At 60.1% G+C, this 11,388-nt stretch overlaps 1 protein-coding gene and 1 non-coding gene across 2 annotated transcripts; both read left to right on the forward strand.

Moving 5' to 3' along the window:
- Positions 1-807: 807 nt before the first annotated feature.
- On the forward strand, positions 808-8,278 carry LOC118654513 (melanoma-associated antigen D4-like). Its single transcript, XM_036305881.1, has 13 exons — positions 808-939; positions 2,002-2,237; positions 2,603-3,346; positions 3,803-4,024; positions 4,114-4,177; positions 4,385-4,464; positions 4,842-4,933; positions 5,540-5,619; positions 5,704-5,746; positions 6,153-6,215; positions 7,112-7,226; positions 7,583-8,013; positions 8,211-8,278. Exons 2-13 carry the CDS (start codon positions 2,028-2,030, stop codon positions 8,218-8,220), a joined length of 2,154 nt encoding a protein of 717 aa, XP_036161774.1. The 5' UTR covers positions 808-939; positions 2,002-2,027; the 3' UTR covers positions 8,221-8,278.
- On the forward strand, positions 6,721-6,849 carry LOC118654907. The gene has a single exon (XR_004967150.1). It is a non-coding gene; the product is annotated as a small nucleolar RNA SNORA11 (small nucleolar RNA).
- Positions 8,279-11,388: the final 3,110 nt, after the last annotated feature.

The raw sequence follows: 11,388 nt of genomic DNA on the forward strand, positions 1-11,388 counted from the left end.
CTCCTGGGCGCAGAGCAGGAGCTTAGGCCTCAGAGAAGGCAAACCTTGCTTGTTTGGGACAGATGTTGACAGGGCAGGGCGGGGCGGGTGGGTGGTGGAGCTATGGCTGACACTGAAGAGGGGGAGGATGCCTGGGTCCCCAGGCCAGCACTAGGGGAAGGCGGGGCCCAAATTCTGCATCTCTGTTTCCTGGCTCTTGAGCCTCGTGTACCCAGTTCATGCAATGTGTCTGTGCCTCCGCTTTCTGATCTGTAAAATGGGGATGCTGACTTCCACCTCCCAGGGCAGCCTGGAGAGGAAGGCAAGCCCCGGCACAGATCTGGCTGTGATGTACAAGCTGCATAAAGAGTGCTTGAGGAAGCAGATGTTCCCAGGGTGCCTGGAGGCCACAGAGATGGATAGTGGAGGGGAACACAAAGGGAACTGGCATGCTCTGGCCATTTACATTTCCCTTGTTGCTAGAGACCTCTGTATTTGTGACCTAGGGGTCATGCAGCGGAACCAGGGCACAGTGGGTTCCAGACCACCCTGGGAGGGGGGGGCTTAGGCGAAAGGGGGTGGGCAGAGCTGCAAAAGTGGGGGCTACTGAGGGTAGATGACTGGGTGGGTTTGAGCGCGCGCTCCTGCAGTCTGAAGCAGGGGTGGAAAGGGGAATCCGGCGGGAAGGAGAAAACGCCCCCACCCCCCTCCCCACCCCCCACGCCCTGCAGCCCGCACACCCGCGGAATCGCATGCGCACTGGGGACCTGGTGGACAGGGCTTTTGTTGGGAGAGCGGGCGGGCTGAAGGGGTCGGCGCATGCGCAGGCTGCCCAGCCGCGGGGGGTGTGCAGAGAAAAGGGGCGGGGTGGTCGGAGCTGCTGTGCTGGCAGCAGCAGGCGAGGGCGCGGCTGCGGGGTTCCTGGTGCTGAGGAGCGACGCCATTGGAGCCCCCGGGAAGGTAAGGATCCAGCCCGAGACAGGACCTGGAACGGGCGAGTGGACCCCTGCACGCTGCGCCACTCCTCCCGGGACAACGCACCCCACCCCCCTGCAGCGCTCCCCCCGTCCCCCCCCCCCCTCCCGGAGCTGAGCAGAACCCAAGCACTCAAAACCCGAACCAGGACCACGTTAGACCCGTGGTTTAGGTAGGAGCCCCATCCTCCCCATCTTCAGACCCAGGCTCCGGGGATCCGAGCCCTGGTGACACCGGATCCCACGATTGGACCCGTGTGTTCGGGCTGAGCTGCGTTAGAAACAGGCCCCATCCCCACCCAACCACTCCAGATCACTCCCTTCCCTGGCGTTGCAATCCTGCGTTTGGAGACCCCCAGCTTCTAATTGGAGCCTCACCTAGTCCTAGCCGCCCTCCTTGCCCCCCCTCCCCCCTCCCCGCACCCCCTCCATCTCCCATCTGCCCCTAGCGTTCCTGTGTGAGCCCTACCTGAGCTGACCGGAATCCCCCAATCCCTCCCACCCACCCCCCTCCCACCCGGACCTCGCCAAAGGGTCCCTGGGATTCAGAGCTTTCCGTGGTCCCCATGTATCTGAGCCCTCACACCTCTTCGGCTCCCCCTTCATCCTGGCTCCCTGCTCCAGCCCTTAAATTCAGGCCCTTTGTTTCTCCTTCTATCAATGCATCCATCATCCCCTTTGGGGTTTCTTCAGACCCAAGCCCGCTGGTCCACCCCTCCATTCAAATCGAGCCACCAGGATGGGGAGCCTGCCTGGACATCAACTCCCCTTTTAATGCGGAGGGGGTGTGTGTTGGGGGGGGGCGGGGGCGGGAGGATCTCCTTGGACCTCCTCTATCCCTCTCTTAGGGCTCTGTCTCTGACAGAACCTACCCGAACAGATTTCACCCCCACCCCTTCTGCCCAGTAAAGGGGGGATGATGGCTGCCTGTCCCCCTCCCCCCAGCTCCTGAGAAATCCCACCTCCTGAGAAATCCCACCTCCTGAGAAACCCCGCCTCCACTGGGTCCCTCCTCCTCCCTCTGAAGAGGCCTCCCCCTCCCTCTCAGGCTGAGCTCTCTTCTTGGGACCCAGCATGGCTGAGGGAAGCTCCCCCATGGAATCAGAATGCTGCAACGTTGAAGACATGGAAGACGGTCTTGAAGAAGTTAGGGAGTACGAGATGTTTGACGGAAATGAGTATGAAGAATTTGGTGCTTTCGGAGGCTATGGCACCTTCACCAGCTTTGACATTCATCTCCTCCGAGCCTTTGGGAGCTTGGGTACAAGCCTGCGTGTCTTGGCGGTGAGGCCCCTTCTTGGCCACCTGCTAGCCTGCTAAACTGGGCGGGGTGTGGGGGGGGTGGTTGTATGCAGAGGGGAGTGGATGGAGGGGAGGGCTGATGGGGAAGGACTACCTAGCACTCCAAAGGAAACCTTCCCTTTCCTGCTGGGAGAAAAGGAGTGGGGATGGGGGTGGGGGTCTTGGCGGGCGGGGGGGGGGGGTGTCGGGGGGGGTGTCGGGGGGGGGGGTGTCGGGGGGGAGGGTTGGGGGCTGCCTGGCTGGCTGCCTGGCTAGCTGCCTGGAGGAGGCTGGCCAGCACAGGGAAGCATGATGTGCGAGTGTGCAAAGTTGTCTGCCTTCCCGTATCCCTCTCTCTGGCCTTGCAGAATGAGCCCTGGGAACTGGACCACCCTATGCTGGCCCGGACTCTGGTGGATGCGTTCCGAGCGGATCCAGAACCAGCTCCCAATGAGGAGGACGATCAGTCTGGCAATGCAGGCCGAGGTGACTCCAACCGTGCTGCTCGGACGGCTGCCCGGGCTGCTGCCCGGGCTGCTGCTGCTGCTGCCCGTGCCCTCTACAATCAGGTGGTCACTAGCCGCCCGATGGCCACAGACCAGGCCTCGAGAGAAGATACCCAGCCCATGGCATCTTCTCCGCACAGCTCCCAGATGCCAGGCAACAGTGAGATGGCTGCCTCTGGGGCGCCAGCAACCTCCTCACAGCCCCAGCCAGCCTCCCAGGCCCGGGCCAGTGAGGTGGATGCCACCCAGCCCAAGAAAGCCTTTCTGGGTCAGAATGATGGCTTTGATTTCACCCAGCCGGCAGGTGTCAGTGGCATAGCCTTCCCACGCCCCAAGAGACCCGCCCCGGCCCCAGAGCCTACCCCAGAGGGCCCCAGTGCTCAGGCAGCATCTGCTGGGGAGGGGGCAGCCACCAGGCCCAAGACCGCCAAGTCTGGGAAGGCCCTCGCTAAGACTCGGTGGGTGGAGCCTCAGAATGTTGTGGCAGCAGCTGCTGCCAAGGCCAAGATGGCCACAAGCGCCCCTGAGCCTGAGGGTGCAGCTGCCACTGCTCAGAACAACCGCGATGAGCCCTGGGCCAGGATGGGAGGCAAGAGAACAAAGAAGGTGAGATCTCCCTGCCCTCTCCAAGCCCCAGTGGTCCCCTCCCCTCCAATCCCCTCCCCTCTTCTCCCAACCCCTCCCCTCCTCTCCCCTCCCCTCCCTTCCTTTGCTTCCCCTCCTCTCCCTTCCTTTCCCTTCCTTTCCCTCCTCCTCCCCTCCCCTCCCCTCCCCTCCCCTCTCCTCCCCCCCTTGCCTTCCCCTGCCCTCCTCTTCTCTCAACTGGTCCGGGTTTCTATAACACAAATGTGCTAGCATGTCTTTACTCCACCTAGTCCCTACCCTCCGGCCTGGGGGTAGAAGAGGTTGGCTCAGTGCTTGGCACTTAGTGAGCCCTCTGCACATGTCAGCCGCTGTTCCCACTACTCTTATTTCCAAGTACCTGCTCTGGTGAAGATGTTGCCAGGGGCTTGGGCACAGTAAGCTTGGTAGCCCCGGTCTCTCTTCTCCCCAATGCTACAGTCCAAGCACCTGGATGATGAGTATGAGAGCAGCGAGGAGGAGAGAGAGCCTCCTGTGGTCCCACCGACCTGGAGAGCATCGCAGCCCCCATTGACAGTGCGGGCTCAGATGGCCCCGCGGGCTCAGATGGGCCCTCGGCCCCCGATGGCCGTGAGGCCCCAGGTACCCTCGAGGCACATACTGTGCTTGCCACCCCGCAACGTGGCCCTTCTGCAAGATAGGGTAAGGAGTCTGCCCTTCCCCCACCCTCTCCTCCTGCCTTGCTGGCCAGTTCATTGAGCTCACCCGTGCCCTCACCTCTCCTTCTCCAGGCAAATAAGTTGGTGAAATATCTGATGATTAAGGACTACAAGAAGATCCCCATCAAGCGCTCAGGTGGACAACTGGGCCCCATCCCTGAGCTCTGCCCTCTCTCCTCTTCCAGTCCTCCCCAGTGCCCCCACCCCCATCAGATGCTCCCAGTTATCAGGCCTTGGCTGATGGGCCCTGACTGTGCCCCCCTCAGCAGGACTGACAGAGAGGCCGCAGCTCTGTGGCCTTCTGCTCAGCCCAGATGCTTTCCTTACCTCTCCCCTCCTGCAGACATGATGAAAGACGTCATCCGAGAATATGACGAGCACTTCCCTGAGATCATTGAGCGGGCAACATACACCCTGGAAAAGGTGGGCGGGGTGGGGGGGGGGGACAGCTCTGTGGGGCAAGAGAGGCCCCAGGAAGCCTTGCACCCTGCAGCCTTGGAGGCCCGGTGTCAACCCTGCCTGCTCCGGAAGCCTTGCCTCGCTTCTCCACCTGAGAGCTCCCACTGCATGCTTCCTCCTCCTCGGTCCCTCCCCCTCGTGCTCTTGGGGGTCTCTTGTCTCCCGAAGTGGGTCCCCTTGCCTTGGCCAGTGCCCGGGCTCCCACAGGCCAGCGCCTCTGCGTCCTCCCCCAGGACTTTGGGTTCCCTGCCTAGGAGATGCTCTGGCGGGAATGGAGTGACTGCCTGCAGGACACCTGGCATGGATTTCTGACCTCACATTCTTGTGTTCTCCCCGTGCAGAAGTTCGGGATCCACCTGAAGGAGATCGACAAGGAAGAACATCTGTACATTCTCACCTGCACGCGGGATTCTTCAGCTCGCCTCCTGGGAAAGTGAGAAAGGGCAGGAGGGTTGTGGCCTTCCCGGGTGGTGCCCCCCCCCCTCCTCCTCTCAGAGAAACAGGGAGACAGGGCCCGAGGGCCTAGCACAGTGCCCACCCACAGGGCGTGGTGCCAAGTGATTATCAGAGGGGACCAAGCCTTGCTGCCCTCAGGGTCCCACCCCCGCCCACCCGCTCCCCTCGCTCCAAGAAAGCAGGCTTCTGGCTGCTTCGCTCTTCGTGCTAAGTGCCTGGCCTGGGCATGGCGGAGCGGTTGGTCCTGGGGGAGTTTCCCTGTGCGGTGTAGGTCCCCGGGCCAAAGGGCAGGGAAAGTGTGGATGAGCCTCTGGACACACCTCTGGCAAAGCGTTTGCTCCCCCTGCCTAGCCCCGTCCTTGGCAGAATCCCGGGAGGGGGTGTTAGCATCCGCATTGGATGGCTGGAGCGATGCAGCCTCAAGCGGAGGAATGAGTTGTCTGGATCAGGTAGCAAGCCATGGGCAGAGTGGGAAGAACTGCCCTGTAGCGGAGCAATCTGGGAGAGGCCGGTTGGGTGAGCTGGGTGTGTAGTCTCTTGGGCCAGTGGCTGTTGGACAGGGTCCCTCTTTGTACACCTTTAGGACCAAGGACACTCCCAGGCTGAGTCTTCTCCTGGTGATTCTGGGAGTCATCTTCATGAATGGCAACCGTGTCAGCGAGGGTGAGTTGCCGGACCCGCAGCTGGGGGGTTGCCCCCTGCCTCACCTTCGTGTTCTAAATTCTTGTACCTCATCTGCCCTGGCAGCTGTCCTCTGGGAGGCACTACGCAAGATGGGACTGCGCCCTGGGTATGATTGGACTCCCTGGGCTCTCGCTGCCCCTCAGCATTGTCCTGGGGTCCAGGAAGCCCCAGGATCCCACCAGCCCGATGGTCTGGTGCAGGGGAGTGGGCGTCCTCGACCAGGCAGAGCGCACAGGGTCTCACCAGGGTGCATGGCGAAATGGTCCTGAACTCTGGGCCCCCTCTCTGCTCCATGTCCCCTCTCTGTCCCCCAGAGGAGATCTAAGACAAAGCACCAGACTCCGGGGCTCCTTCAAACCCCTTTGTAGGCCACTGCTGCAGACAAGTGGCCGTCAGACCCCTGCATGCCCAGGCCTCACGGGCCAGGAAGCTCTCAGTCCTGGTAGGGAGTGCTCCGGCCCACATGGGGCAGTGCCGCCGGCTCTAGTCATGGACTCTTTCCTTGCCCTCAGGGTGAGGCACCCATTCCTTGGCGACCTGAAGAAGCTCATTACCAACGACTTTGTGAGGCAGAAGTAAGTACTGACCGAGTCGCCTCTGTCCCACACTGGTGCCTTCCTTGTGTGCGGGTCTGGCTGAGGAAGCCACTCCCATCCTGGCTCTTCACTCTAGAGGGATGGAGTCTCTGGGGCAAGAGCGGGTGGGGGTATGTGAGTGCCCGAGGAGGGGGCGTAGAATTCCGGGGCGTTCTTGGGGAAAGGGGGCACATGTGGCCTGAGAACACGGTGCGGGGCGCGTTCCAACCACCACACCACTGAGCACCTGCCCTCACAGGCTGTAGGACAACAGCCCCGGCTTTCCATCCCAGCAACCTGGGGCTGCAGAGCGGAGGTCGGAGCTGGGGAAACACGTGTGCACTCACACAGGTGCACTAGCACACGTGCGCGCGCGTGCGCACAGGGCCCGGAGTGTGTACGGAGCACGCTGCGCTTGCTGGACTGTTTGTTTCTTCCCCTCACAGTCCTTTTCTATGGTGGACTGTCCCAGGGCTCAGCCCGGCCACGGACGAGACGCTGCGGCGGGGTGTGCTCAGAGCAGGTTGCCTGAAGAAATGGCTCCTCTGTTTACAACACACCCAACAGGAACCAGGGTCACTGTGACAAGGGGCACCAAACGTGTGGCCTTCCTGCGCACAAGCACCCTACAAGCGTCCCCCTCCCCCGCCCACACACCTCCCCGTGGCTGCTGGGCAGGGGCCACACACAGCCCAGGGCTTTGAAGGCCTCGGTGTTGGAGGCAGGGACCCTGGCAGTGAGCTCGGGAGTGGGGTGCCAGTTGGAGGGCCAGGGCAATCGTGGACTCTGAGCTGCAGCCTCGGGGCCGGGAAGGGGCCACCCGGGAGCCATTAGTGCAACAGCCCACCCGCCTGGCTGGCTGGAGGCAAAAGGTGATTATGTTCCTCTCCACTGAGGTACCTGGAATACAAGAAGGTCCCCAATAGCAGCCCGCCCGAGTACGAATTCTTCTGGGGCCTGCGGGCCCGCTACGAGACCAGCAAGATGAGGGTGCTGAGATTCATCGCCCAGGTAACGGACGGACGGAGAGCCTCTGCTGCGGGGCCAGGCCCAGGGGCTGGCACTTCCCACAGAAACCTCGTCTGTTTCTGGGCCACGGGCTCCTTGTGCGGTCTGTCTGTCCAGTGAGGGCACTGGGGCTCAGAAAGGTTCCTAGGCGACTCGCCCAGGTTTGCAGGCGTCGCACGTGCGAGGAGGGATGGGGCGAAATCCCAGGTCTGGTCCAGAATCGGGGGAGCCCAACTCCCGCGGTCTTCATGTGAGGACCAACAGTGCACAGGGGAGTGTAGGGCAGGAAGCAGGTGCTCGGTGAGCATGGGGTCGCGCGCGTGCGTGGGGTGAGGATGGTTGCTGTTTTTCCACCGCAGTATCAGAACCGAGACCCCCGGGACTGGAAGGCTCACTTCCTGGAGGCTGTGGATGATGCCTTCAAGACTATGGATGCGGATATGGCCGAGGAGCACGCCAGGGCCCAGATGAGGGCCCGGATGAACATCGGGGACGAAGCTCTGATTGGACGGTGGAGCTGGGACGACGTACAGGTGGAGCTCCTGACCTGGGATGAGGACGGAGATTTTGGCGACGCCTGGGCCAGGATCCCCTTTGCTTTCTGGGCCAGATACCATCAGTACATTCTGAATAGCAACCGTGCCAACAGGAGAACCACTTGGAGAGCTGGCGTCAGCAGTGGCAACATTGGTGCGGCCAACGCCAGCCTCATAGATGGCCCTAGCACCAGCTCCACCATCCGGAGCAGAAATGCCGCCAGAACCACTGCCAACTTCTTCTCCTGGATCCAGTAAGGTTTGGGGCCCATAAAGGAGACTCTGAAGGGTGGGCCCAGGAGGGGCCGTGGGGAGTCCGTCAGCAGGAGGCCCGGCGTGGGGAGGGGGCGACCACGAGAGTGTGGACAGAGCCTTGTTTTGTTCCTTACGTCCCTCCCTGTTTCACCTGTATTTCTACTTCTCTTGTCGCTCTTGTGTCCTGTGTCCACAGGCAGCGCTGATGACCTGCAGCAACCACCCAGCCAGAGTGCCTCCTCAGACCCCGTGTTCACTCCTCAGACCCCGTGTTCACATAGCACTCTAGGCAGCCTCTGCCTGCCCATCGAAGATGGCATGCAAAACGAAGCTCTCTTTGCCCTCCTGCTTTCACTGTGTGCTGTTGTCGTGCTGTCGTGTTTTTGGTATCGGTGTCACATTAAAGATGCAAAATGAAATGGCACGTTTCCTGTGCCCATGTTGCTCTGCGTGGCCCACGGTCGGCTCTCGGGGGTGGGGGTGGGGGTGGGGGTGGGGGCGGGCTCCCCTCTGCCTAAGAGGCAAGCAGGGTGCTGGGAGATGCGGAGGGGTCTGTGAGTGTGGAGTCCATGAGTTTCGAGAGGCTTTGGTCCACATCGTTTCGGGATCGTCTCCACGGTTAGACGCCAGCGGGGGAAGCAGGGGAAGGGATGGGGTGGAGGCTATGGGTAGGTGCCACTCTTCCTCTCCCCGAGGGGCAGGGTGCACAGCCACCCAGCGGGACCCACCTCCCGGTCCCCACCCCTGGAGGTGCCGGCCCAGAACCCTTCCCTCATCACCCACCCAAGCTCAGGACCCCATCCCTCAGACGCACCCTTTGGGACGACAGTGAGGTAGGCTTCAAGGTGACATTCTCTCCTGTCCAGCAGGTAGAAGGAGGGCCATTGCTACTGAGAGCAGCTTTAATGAAAACTCAGCTGCCATGGACCTGGAAAGCCCATTGCCTGTGGCCCTGACCTGAGGCTTCTTTGGGGCTCTGGATCCCTTCAATGGGAGCAGGGCTGTCCCAGTGAGGCCAAGGCCAGGCCTAGGTCCCGGTGTCTCCAAGGCCTGGGTGATTCCCATGGGGGTTGGGGGATGGGGTGGCTGGTTCTGCAGTCCCTCCAGTGGACAACAGCGAGGGCAGAGACACAGAGGGTCCTATTGCACTGCAGAGGTCGCCCCACCCGCCTCAGGAAAGTGGCTCTATCCGCACCCCTCCCCTAGAGACAGGCTTCAGGTGGGTTTCTGCCTTGTTGCTCAGTGCTGCCATTTCTGCGCCCCTGGCTGCTGTGTCCCTGCGCGGCCAAATGGAACCTCTGTGATTCTGTAGGAATAGGAGTCCCCTTCACTTTAGGTTTCCAGGTGCACGGCTGAGGTTTGGGGGTGGGGGTGAAGGATGCCTGGGGCCCCAGACCTGCTGTGATGAGTGATACCTGACATTTCTGCACCCTCGACCTGCGAAACTCCCCAGATCCTGTTGTGCACACAGTAGGCACATGCCTTCCCGTGGATGAATGTGGGGCTCACGACAGCCACAGGTGTGAGTCTGAGCACTGTGTGCAGAGGGCACTTGAGATACGGCAGCTCATCTGGAAAGGAGGAGAAAGCAGCCATCAGAGGCAGGGTGCGGGGGTGGGGGGTGTCTCCAGACCCCCAGGCCTGCAGGTTGACAGCACTCTCCCCTGTCCACAGCCCTGCCCCATGGTCGGCCTCCCCTGGGGCCCACTCCCCCACAGCCTGCAAGGTGGCCAGGGAGGAAGAGAGCAGAGGGGAGGCAGGCGGGCCCTGGGGAATGCAGCCGGGCCGTGGGTCCCCTGGGATGGTCGGGATGGTCACCCTGGGGGTGGCCTACCTCCTCACTCACAGGGCAACCATGACCCCAAGGCAGGCTTCCAACCCCCCACCCCCAGCCCCAGCCCTGGTTCTTCCACAGGCTCCCCGGCCACAGAGGCCCACAGTGCATCTCCACAAGGGGTTCCTGAGACCCTGGGATGAGGGTGTGGGTACCTGCGCAGCCTGCACAGCCTTTCCCCCACACAGCCCTGCGCCCTCTGACGCCTCTCACTCTTTTTGGTGGACAAGCATTATTCCCTTGTTTCCAGTTATTGACTATGTTGCATAAAGTTCTCTCAATATGCACTTATAATTTCTGGTATGGGCCTAGGTTGTATTTACCAGACAGCCCTGAGGAGAGGGGATGATCAGACCCATTGCACAGATGAGGAGAGCGAGGCTCTCAGAGCAATGATTAGATGACCCAGGTCAAAATCCTCTGCATCCATGGGAAAAGGCAAGCTGCCAGCAGTTTGTACACCAAGTTGGGGATGAGGCTAGGGGTTGAACTTTTAGGGCAATTTCTCACTTAAATCCCTATATTGGGTTTGGATGCCCGAGGTTCCAAAGTCCATAAATCTGCTGGCTCACCCCCTCCAGAGAGTGAGTCTCTCCTCAAACCCCAGAGGGTTTGGGGAAAGTCATTAGCCCCGCTCCTGGGAGGTGAGAGGGGTCCTGGGTGTCGAAATGTTTTTAACTCTACCTTAGAGCAATCGTGCAACTTCCCCCTCGCTTGCAGGGGCACATGCCACTGCCAATCTCACAGACAGCTTGAAAGCCTGGTGAGGGGGGTTAAAGGTGTTTGCTCTGGGACGATCCGCGCTGCTGGATTAGGGTTAAGCGCTCTTAGATCAGCTAAGTTATTTGTCTGCCTTCCATCTTCTAATGCTCTATTAGTATGGTCTCCTCAGCCATCCTTTTTGTCCCTGTGGGGTGAGGCCTCTAACAAAAAAGGATCTAGCCAGGAGCGAGGGAGGAGGAAGAGAGGGAAGGAAAAAGAATGAGAAAGATCGTGTGATACTTACCTTAGCACAATGCTCTCCAGGTCCCTCCATGCTGTCTCAAAGGGTAAGTGCTCCTTCTTTTTTACAGCTGCATGGTATTCCATGGTGTCAGTATACCACAGCTATGTTATCCACTCATCCACTGATGGGCACTTGGGCTGTCTTCAGATCTTGGCTGTTTCAAATTGTGCTGCTATGAACCTAGGGGAGCATGTATCCTTTCTGATTGGTATTTCAGGTTTCTTAGGATATAGCCCTAGAAGTGGGATCACTGGGTCAAATGGCAGTTCCATTTTTTAATTTTTTGAGGATATCTAAGGAGAAAATAAGCAAATGGGAGTACCTCAAAATAAAAAGCTTCTGCACAGCAAAAGAAACCATCAACAAATTGAATGGGAGAACATATTTGCCAAGGTACACCTGATCGGGACTTAATTGCCAAAATACGTAAGGAATTCAAAATATGTAAGCTAGGAGATGTATTGGCAAATATACTGCTATGAGAGATGGCTGAGGTCTTGCTGCCTGTGGTTTCTTCTAAGATTTTTGTTTGTT

This window comes from Myotis myotis, unplaced genomic scaffold (genome assembly GCF_014108235.1).
Source record: "Myotis myotis isolate mMyoMyo1 unplaced genomic scaffold, mMyoMyo1.p scaffold_m19_p_4, whole genome shotgun sequence".
Classification (NCBI taxonomy): Eukaryota; Metazoa; Chordata; class Mammalia; order Chiroptera; family Vespertilionidae; genus Myotis; species Myotis myotis.

Bases quoted from the DNA above. Each gene is read 5' to 3' on its own strand.
- LOC118654513 (XM_036305881.1), top strand. From the start codon at position 2,028: ATGGCTGAGGGAAGCTCCCCCATGGAATCAGAATGCTGCAACGTTGAA. The intron at 2,238-2,602 runs GTGAGGCCCCTT...CTGGCCTTGCAG, and splicing joins CAAGCCTGCGTGTCTTGGCG to AATGAGCCCTGGGAACTGGA. The intron at 5,620-5,703 runs GTGAGTTGCCGG...CTGCCCTGGCAG, and splicing joins TGGCAACCGTGTCAGCGAGG to CTGTCCTCTGGGAGGCACTA.